At 32.6% G+C, this 10,514-nt stretch overlaps 2 protein-coding genes across 2 annotated transcripts in view; both read left to right on the top strand.

Moving 5' to 3' along the window:
* The first annotated feature begins 52 nt into the window (after positions 1-52).
* On the top strand, positions 53-2,901 carry LOC106333139 (GDSL esterase/lipase At4g30140-like). Its single transcript, XM_013771612.1, has 5 exons — positions 53-435; positions 923-1,047; positions 1,165-1,389; positions 2,275-2,518; positions 2,595-2,901. The coding sequence occupies exons 1-5, from the start codon at positions 183-185 to the stop codon at positions 2,798-2,800; spliced, it is 1,053 nt and encodes a 350-aa protein (XP_013627066.1). The 5' UTR covers positions 53-182; the 3' UTR covers positions 2,801-2,901.
* A 5,154-nt stretch (positions 2,902-8,055) lies between these two features.
* The window catches only part of LOC106333205 (GDSL esterase/lipase At4g30140-like), a 4,064-nt gene continuing 1,605 nt past the window's right edge, over positions 8,056-10,514 (top strand). Inside the window, exons 1-3 of the mRNA XM_013771678.1 lie at positions 8,056-8,429; positions 9,543-9,667; positions 9,737-9,961. Coding sequence (XP_013627132.1) covers positions 8,177-8,429; positions 9,543-9,667; positions 9,737-9,961 — 603 coding nt within the window. The 5' untranslated portion in view covers positions 8,056-8,176. The remainder of the gene's footprint in view (positions 8,430-9,542; positions 9,668-9,736; positions 9,962-10,514) is intronic.

The raw sequence follows: 10,514 nt of genomic DNA on the forward strand, positions 1-10,514 counted from the left end.
CGAAGTCTCCCCTTAATTCACTCATGGCTTCATCCTTTATATAGTCTTACAGTCTCCTATCTGTCGAAGCACTTGCATCTATCTACTCATCAGTATTTGCAAATCTCGTCCATATATATAAGCCAAACTTTTCTCTCTTTAACATTTCTCCTCGTTTTTTCGTAAAACTCGATCTTTGAAAAATGGTCGAGGGAGTGTCCAAGATAATGTGGATTGTTGTGGCCACCGTGTTTGCAGGAACAGCGGCGGTCACACTAGTGGCGCATGGTCAAGAAACGCCGTGTTACTTCGTGTTCGGAGACTCTGTCTTCGACAACGGTAACAACAATGCGTTAAATACCATTGCAAAGGTCAACTATTTACCTTATGGTATAGATTATCCCGAAGGTCCAACCGGTCGGTTTAGCAACGGACGTATCATTCCAGACGTTATCGGTTAGTTTTTGACCGGTTTCTTAATCTTAATTTAGTTCAATCCAATTGTTTATTCGATTATTACACGTTGTGTACATGTTATGTATATACCGGATCATGCGGGGTTCTTTATAAAAAATTGCTAGTTTACAAATTAAGTTTTCAAAACGTTTTATGAATAATATATGATTAGATTATTAGCCGTAGTGTCTTGATTTTAGTCAATGTTTTGAAAACCAGACCAAACACCTGTTCATTATTATTGGGTGACTAGGTGACTGGTCGGACCGGTTCAACCAGATTTTCTAAGTTATATATATGTGTATGTGAAGTGAATATATGATAAACTGAAAAGATTACCTAAAATATTTCATTAAAGTAAAATATAATTATAACGTTTACCAAAAAAAAAAAAAGACTATTGTCTGAATGCCAATTGTGATCACTATTTTTTATATATATATATATATACATTTTAGTATAATACTTTTGAATATTTTTGTTATAGCTGAACTAGCGGGTTTCAATGATACCATTCCACCATTCGCCGGGGCACCACCAGCACAAGCTAACATCGGACTCAACTATGCTTCCGGTGGCGGCGGAATCCGGGAAGAAACCAGCCAAAATTTGGTGACAACCTAAAGAACATAATATTTTTATATCATTCTAAATAACCTAACAAAATTTTTTTTTTTTTTTTTTTTTTTTTGGTCAAACCTAACAAAATTTATGTGTATATATTTATAGGGTGAAAGAATCAATTTGAGAAAGCAAATAAACAACCACCAGTCGGCGATTATAAACGCGGTGGTGCCACCGAGTCAGCTACGGAGATGTCTATATACAATCAGCATCGGAAGTAATGATTACCTCAACAACTACTTCTTGCAACCTCCTACCCCAGCTCGTCGTCAGTATACTCCTGAAGAGTTTGCTGAATCTCTCATACGCCTCTACACTATTTATTTGAAAGTAAGTATTATTTTAAGAAAGAAACCAAACAAACCTAATTCATATGTTATCTAAAAGTCTAAAACATATGGAGAAATATCCTATTGACAATTAATTTTGGAATATAAAATTATAAAATTGAATTGTATAATTTCAATAAATCTAAAATCTATTTTCACACAAATAAATATTTAAACCTGATATATATACACTAAAAACAAATTTTCAGTTGATACAAATTGTCAAAAATTCATCGGTTTTTAAACCGTCAGTTAATTAATATTCATGCGTCCTTAAATTTGTATTAAAAACAATTCCAATGACTCTATTCAATGCCAATATCAATAGATTTCCATCAAAATTATGTCAATTTCTTTTGAAAAAGATAAAACGATCTTATTTTAAAAAAAATTAAAGAAAAACTACTAATCCATTGGAAATCGTTTGAATTTTTTTGACAGAAAAATACGAGCGGAAGTTATGTCCAAATCCCATCTTTCTGTAGTGATATACTTCTTGTTTCTACCAAATATAAAAAATGAGAATTTTCATGTTTACCACATTGTTGGTACCATTATTCATGTTTACCACCAATAAAAAGATATTTTCGACAATATATTTTTCATTAAGAGCCAAAAGATTCTTATACATTTATTTTCTATATATATATATATATATATAATAATTTTTAAATAAATAAATTAATTAAAAAATATGTTTTCGAATTATACTTTTTCAAATTCCAACTTTATATATATATATATATTTTCAAAAAAAAAAATTTGGAAATCGAAAATTCATTTTGAAACTATTTTTAATCTTTTTGAAACTATTTTTGGTATTTTTGGCAATTTTTGGCAATTTCCCTTTAAAAAAATGTGTGGTTTATATGTGTTTTTCTTGTAGCAATTGTACCTACTAGGAGCGAGGAAGGTGGCTTTGTTCGGAATCGGTAAGATTGGGTGTATACCACGTATTGTTGCTACCCTTGGTGGTGGCGTTGGCTGTGCAGAAGAAGTGAACCAAGCGGTGGATCTCTTCAACAATAAACTCAAAGCCCTAGTCACAGACATCAACAAGAAACTCTCTAGTGCTAAGTTCACTTACGTTGACCTCTTCTCTGGAAATGCTGAAGACTTCGCCGCTCTTGGTAATACCATACTTCAAAAACAAACAATGAAACTGTCTAATCAACTTGTAATGATTCATTTTTGTGAATATTGTAGGGATCACTGTTGGTGATAGGAGTTGCTGTACGATTAACCCGGGTGAAGAGCTTTGTGCACAGAACGGACCGGTTTGTCCTGACCGAACCAAATACATATTTTGGGATAACGTGCATACCACGGAAATTATTAATACAGTGATAGCTATTGCAGCGTTTAACGGAGACATAACTTCTCCCTTCAGCATATCTCAGCTTGTGAATTAGCTTATAATATGGACATGACTTTACTAGTTTAAGCTGTAAACTGGTTTGGTCATGGAAACCATATAATATACATATACTATCAACTGAATAATGAATAAAAGGATTGTAATAGTTTCCAATAACAATAATAATAATAATAATAATAATAATATTTTCAAACCCTATCTGATTGTTCTTATTTATTGTATTCCACGTAATCGAACTTTACATGATGTTCTCTGTGGCGACGTCCTCTGGATGGTTAACGAGCATCTAGTGTTCATCAGCTGAGGTGATTGCAAACTCAGCTAATGAGCTCACTGCAGCAGACAGCCCCTGCCAGACTACTTTAACTGCAATCTCAACCAACTTCTCATCATTCATCATCTTCTCCACATTGTCAGCTTCAACAAGCTCCATGCTCTCTGGTGTTCCTGAGTATGGTTCTTCTTTAAGCTGTCGAGCAAAGATTGAACCCATCCCAGAGGCAAAGATGTCGAGAAGGCCTGGCCCTGAAATAATTTTTTGGGCCGGAAGACCAAAAATTATAAAAGTAACAAAACGTAGTGAGGACTTGATAGAAGAATCGAACCCTTCACACACTGTCATTACTTTGGGACCCCATTACTTTTCACATCCGAGCTAGTCCGTAAAACGTTATAATCAATGTCAGTTACTTACTAGTAAATGAGAGACGTTTCAAAGCCACAGCATACCCTTGAAGAAGCTCAAGAATCTGTGGAAGCAGTTCTTGGTCGCGAAGAGACTCTATCCTTTGGAAGATAGACTCTATTGAGTGTATAAAAAAACCTTCATCTGATGAGCGTATAGATCTCTGACTATAAATCTTGTTTAATCAACTGAGGAATAGTCATCTCCTTTCACATCATGGTTCCTTAATTAGAGCAACATTATCAATGCTGATTCTTAGCAAACATCTTAGAAGTATTTATTAATATTTTAAGTTTAAGAAGTTTTGTAAGATATTTAAGTAAAATATAACAATCAATGGAATTTTTAGGAGGTTCTTAGGTGTAAATTTTTTTTTTTATTAATAAGTAGTAATTAAGATATATTCATTTATATTTAATACATTGAAAAGAAAAACATTTTATTTCATTAAATCAAAATTTCAAACATTTTATTACATTCCATACATAAATAAAAATCATAAATAAAAGCAAACACAAATTTTATTCAATTCATAGAAACTTAAAAATCATTGGTTATTTAGAAGATGTCCAAATTTAGCCCAAATATTTTCAATCAAATCGAATTTTAATTGTTCATGGGCTTGTCTGTTACGAACGCTCGATCGACGATCCATTGCAGTGCCGAGATTTGAATTCAGAGTAACAGTGAATGTATCCTCTTCCTTGCTTTCTTGAAATTCTCTCACGTTATACTGAGAGTATGTTGATCGTTCATTCTCGACAATCATATTATGGAGTATGATGCATGCTTTCATAATATTTCCTATTTTTTCTTTATCCCATAACTTGGATGGATTTTTGACTACGGCAAATCTAGCTTGCAGAACTCCGAAGGCACGCTCCACATCTTTTCGAACAGCTTCTTGGGTTTTAGCAAATAAAGAATGTTTCTCACTTTGTGGAAGTCGGATAGATTGAATAAAAGTCGCCCATTTAGGATAAATACCATCAGTGAGATAATATGCCAAATGGTATGGATTACCATTAACATAGAAGTTCACTTGTGGCGCTATTCCGTTAATTATGTCATCAAAAACGGGTGATCGATCAAGAATATTAAGATCGTTCATAGTACCTGGAGCTCCAAAAAACGCGTGCCATATCCAGAGGTCACTTGAAGCTACCGCCTCCAAAACAATTGTTGGTTTTTCGGTTCCTCGTGAATACATTCCTTTCCAAGCACTGGGGCAATTCTTCCACTCCCAATGCATACAGTCGATGCTGCCAATCATCCCCGGAAACCTACGTTGTTCTCCGATATAGAGAAGTCTTTGCAGATCCTCCTGTGTGGGTTGGCGTAGGTATTGATCACCAAACAAGCTGATTATTCCGGCGGTAAATTTGTGCAAACATTTTCGAGCTGTCGTTTCTGCAAGTCGGACATACTCATCAAGTGAATCAGCTGCACTGCCATATGCCAACTGTCTAATTGCTGCAGTATATTTTTGTAGGGGTGTTAGACTAGACCGTCCAGTACAATCTTTTCCTTGTTGAAAATACGGTATGTTGGTTTCGAGACATTGCACAATACGCAGGAACAAAGTTTTGTTGATTTTCAACAACAGCCTCCTTAGATGTGTTGAGCCACACACTTATAAGAACCTCGTCATCAGCTGGAGTCCATTGCCTTCTCTCCTTAGAGGCAACAGCTGGGTTTTCACGTTGAGCTGGAGGTTCTGGTGCTTGTGAACTAAAAGCAGGTATCTCCGATCCTCCTCCAAAGTTTTGACTGGGAGGAAAACTTCCATAATGGAAGTTTTGACTATGGAGAAGGTAGCTATAACTAGGGGACTCACTATATGGATTCAAAGGATTCTTTGAATCCATACCGAGCAAAATGAGAGGATTTAAAAAAACAGATAGAGAAAGAAGAGAGAAATTACAGAGAAAGAGATTACTATGACAGCGTGTATAGGTACTACAGGTTATATAAAGATAAAAGAGGGAAAAAGATCATAAAGAGCTTTAAAGTTAAACCTAACCATCAACTACTATGGTCTAATCAATAGTTATTACAACATTTAAAAACAATTTTCATTTGGTTAGAAACAAAATACAGTCAAGTTACAATGAGCTAACATTAAACTTATATAATAGTTACAGATTGGTTACAATTACCTAACAATAAATACAGTCAAGTTAGAATGAGCTAAAAAAAATAATTTCAAAAAATTTGTACACTGCTGAATTCAATGATGAAGACAATGTAATTTAAACAACATATTATGCCAGCTATTACCCAATACAGTTCAGAAACATTCAGAAACTCTATACAACCTATACAAGTCGCCAATGAATTTACAATCAGACACACATCAGTTCACAAAAATTTTCAGAAACATTCAGAAACTCTATACAACCTATACAACTCGCCAACCAATTTACAATTATACAGACAAACATTCAGAAACTGTATACAACTCGAACTATACAATTTCAGAAACATAAAGAAACTCTATACAGACGAACTATACAACCAAACATTCTGAAACAAACCAATCAATTTGAAAAACACAATCAATTCGAACAAACCTATCAATTCGAACAAACCTATCAATTAGAACTAACCAATCCATTCGAACAAACCTAGCAAATCGATTCCTCTAATTCGCAAACCTTAACATAGAGACAGAAGATTAAGCGATATAGAAGACAAACCTGCTATCTTTTCGATTTGGAAGACGACGAGATCCTTCTGGAATCGGTGAGAATAGACGATGGCGGCCGAAAACTACCGGAGAGAGAGAGAGAATTGTCAGACGATGCAAACCCATATCAACTACCACGCATGAAAAAGGAAATCGAACCAAAAAAAAAATAGATCCACAAATCTAACCGATTATCGAAAAAAATAAGGTCAGACAAGGAAGACGAACCTGCTGGAGAATAGATGCCGCGGCTGCGCCTTCGATTGAACGGTGAATCCGTGTGGTTCGCGACGCTACTTCAATGCTCGTGTAATCGCCTTCGACGGAGAGAGAAGAGGGAGACGCAGAGAATGAATCGAGACGGAATCACCACTTCCCTCTACCGCTTCGTACGCCCTATCACAACGAGACACGTGACACAAGCAACACCGATGAAAACTTCTTGCGTAAAAATCGCTTCCTCTAATTAACCTATTTTTTCATTTAATTTTGGGCCAACAGTATCGGTAAGAAACGGGTTAAGAAGCCCGATAATGTTGCTCTTAGAGCCAAACATATCTTCTCATATGCAATATATAACGAAACTAGTTATACGTAAGAAAAATGTGTTGATTAAAACTGAAGTAAATTAAGTAGGACAGACAATTAATAATGTAAGACTTTTTGTAAGAAACACAACACTTGATAGAGTTTACGAAACTGAATTATATCGAAGTTTTATTATAATTGATTATAGTTATGTTGATTATATCAAAAATGATCAATATAACTCAGAAATACTGCGATATTAAAGGACACTACTAAAACTAACTAAAATATGTTATCACTGGTCATCAGATTATGAATGGTCGAGTGTTAAAAGTGAACACTGTTATCATCACATCCTATTTTTGAACATTCACACATAATATGTTTTTAATAATTGGTTTTCTAATGGTTCTTTGTAATCTATTATCATCCGATTTATCTCCAAATACAAATAACTAGTTGCATCATTAATATGAAAAATCATCTATCGAAGTTTATGGTTACAAGTTGACCCCTAAAAGGGTTAATGGTTGCTAATTATTTTGTATAAAGTCGTAAATGGCCAACTCTATCAACATTCAACTTTTTTTCTATATTTTACCGCAAAATGTAATGCATTAGTTGACCTTACTGATCCGTATTATTCAGGGATTTCCTATTAAATTAATTACATATAGTCAAATAAAAATATGTGGAGTATACCTTCTGAATACGGCAACAGTAACCATTTTTGTTGGTATATTATATAATTTTATTACTGTTATTATATTTTTAAAAGAGTATAAAAACATTTACAAATGGAGTTATAGTCCAAGTATTAGAAGTATTCAGGGAAGATAGATAAGCTATTAGTGGATGGAGAGAAACAACAAATTTAGTGGATAGTTTTGAAGTTACAATTCAAAGTATTTATAGTTAGGTTTCATTTGAATTTGGTGGAAATCTGGCATACCTTGACCAAACTTTTTGCATGGACTCATCGTGCATGTGTTTAGTTTGGGAGATTTTGTCTAAGCATTTTTAGTTAAGAGAAGATCCTTAATTTTATTTGAGTTGAATGACATATTAACCTTGAAATATTATTATTACTAATGCAGTAAGCTTTTAGAATTTTCGAATTGCATGTATATGCTAAAAGACTATTATATATCAACAATTATTTTGAATTTGAAAATGAATTTTCTAAAATTATTAGAAATTCTCAAAGTATTCTTTGGCATAAGTGAAAATATATCGCGGTTAATAAATATATAGTAAACGAGAATTAGTTTTCTAACCACATCAAGTAGACACGTATTTAATTCATGCAAAACAAGGTATATCGTTTTCGAAGTCTCCTCTTAATTCACTCATGGTTTCATCCTTTATAAATAGTCTTACAGTTTCCTAATTATCAAAGCACTTGCATCTATCTACTAATCAAAATTTGCAAATCTCTTTCATATATATAAGCCAACCTTTTCTTCAACATTCTCTTCTCATTTTTCGTACAACTCGATCTTTAAAACATGGTCGAGGGAGTGTCCAAGGCATTGTGGATTGTTGTGGCCACTTTATTTGCAGTAGCTGCGGCGGTCGCACCAGTGGCTTGTGGACAACAAGCACCATGTTACTTCGTGTTCGGAGACTCTCAATTCGACAACGGTAACAATAATGTCTTAAACACCACTGCAAAGGTCAACTATTTACCTTATGGTATAGATTTCCCCGAAGGTCCAACCGGTCGGTTTAGCAACGGACGTAACATTCCAGACGTTATCGGTTAGTTTTAAACCGGTTTTCTTTAGCTTAGTTCAGTTCAGTCCAATTTTTTATTCGATTATTACATGTAGTGTAATATTTACCGCTTATGTAATTTAAGTTTTCAAAACGTGTTATACATAATACATAGTATATGTTTAATTTCTTGATTTTAGTCAATGGAAACTAGATCGAACACCAATTCGTATTATTACTGGCTGACTGGTTGGACCAATCCAACAGGTTCAACCAAATTTTTTTTTAAAATTATATATATATATATATATATATATATATATATATACTAGATGTTTTCCTGCACCATGTGCAGTAAATTTTTTTTTAAATCTAACTTATATTTAAAAATAAATTTCATTAAATATTTTAGATTTTACTATTTTCTTACTAATATTTAATATATATTTGATATATATTAAATCAATTTGTATAAAACTAATAAAAATGATATAACATTGTATAATTATCAAAAATTTAGTCTAAACAATATTTATAAAATTTGTAGGTATATAAAAAAGTAATGATCTTACGATTATATATTTAAATTTTTAAAAAATTATAGAAATTTTTGAAAGCTTTAGTAATACAAATTGTATAATTATACAAAATAATAATAATTTCAAATTTGAAATGATATATATGAATATATTTATTTTATAGATGAAGTATGAGTTATTACCATATATAATAAAAGTTTACCAAAAAGAAATATCAATATTAAATGTAATATATGAATTATTACCATATTCTAATAAGTTTGTCAAAAATATAAATCAACATTAAATGAAATTATCCATGTCATATTTTTCCGGAAGTCATGTCATCAATTTCAGTAGCCATGTCATATTTATTTTGTGAAATTGATTTTAAAGAGGACATGTGACAAAATCATTTCGCAAATATAGTCTACGGGATATGTGTGTGTATGTGAAGATATGATAAAATTTAAAAGATTACTTTAAAGTATTTCATTGATAACTTGAAAGAAAAATACGACGAAAACAACTATCAAATTTAAAATATTTGTGACTATTGTTTGATGTCAATTGTGATCACTTGACACTACTGTTTATATATAATTTTCAGTATAACGAATTTTGAATATTTTTGTTATAGCTGAACTAGCGGGTTTCAATGATTCCATTCCTCCATTCGCTGGAGCATCACCGGGACAAGCTAACATCGGACTCAACTATGCTTCCGGTGGCGGCGGGATCCGAGAAGAAACCAGCCAAAATTTGGTAGCAAAAACTATATAGTATTACGATTTATCATCTGAAAATAATCTAAGTATATTGATACGTATATAGGGTGAAAGAATCAGTTTGAGAAGGCAAATAAACAACCACCAGACGGCGATTATCAACGCGGCGGTGCCACGGCGTCAGCTACGGCGATGCCTATACACAATCAACATTGGAAGCAATGATTACCTCAACAACTACTTCTTGCACCCTCCTACCCCAGCTCGCCGCCGTTATAATCCTGAACAATTTGCTGAATCTCTCATACGTCTCTACAATATTTATTTGAAAGTAAGTATTCTTTAGAGAGAGAAAACAAATAAACCTAATTCATCTGCTATCTCAAACATATGGAAAAATACTATAATGGCAATTATATAATTTTGGGAAAACTAGGTATCCTAAATTTTTGAATGGTATTTTTTCACTAAATCCAATATCTATTTGCACACGAATATACAATTAAACCTTCGATATATATACACTAAGAATCAAAATATTCGGACATGTGCATATCATCAAAAATTTATAGGTTTCTAAAAACATTAGACGGTTAATATTTCTGCGCCTGAAATTTGCTTAGAAACCTTATTTCGGTGACCATATTAAATAAAAACTAGATTTGGACCCGCACAACGGTGCGGGTATTAATTTTCATGTTTATATATATTCTACATAATTAGAATATATTTTTTAAGTTACTTATATATTTAAATGTTTATATATAATTATTTTAAATATAACAATTTGATAGTTTTCATGTTGTAAGTTAATTGATTATTTCAAATCATCACATATATTTGGTATTTTTATTATATATATTTTAAATTTATTCAATTATTAT

Source organism: Brassica oleracea, chromosome C3 (genome assembly GCF_000695525.1).
Source record: "Brassica oleracea var. oleracea cultivar TO1000 chromosome C3, BOL, whole genome shotgun sequence".
NCBI lineage: Eukaryota > Viridiplantae > Streptophyta > Magnoliopsida > Brassicales > Brassicaceae > Brassica > Brassica oleracea.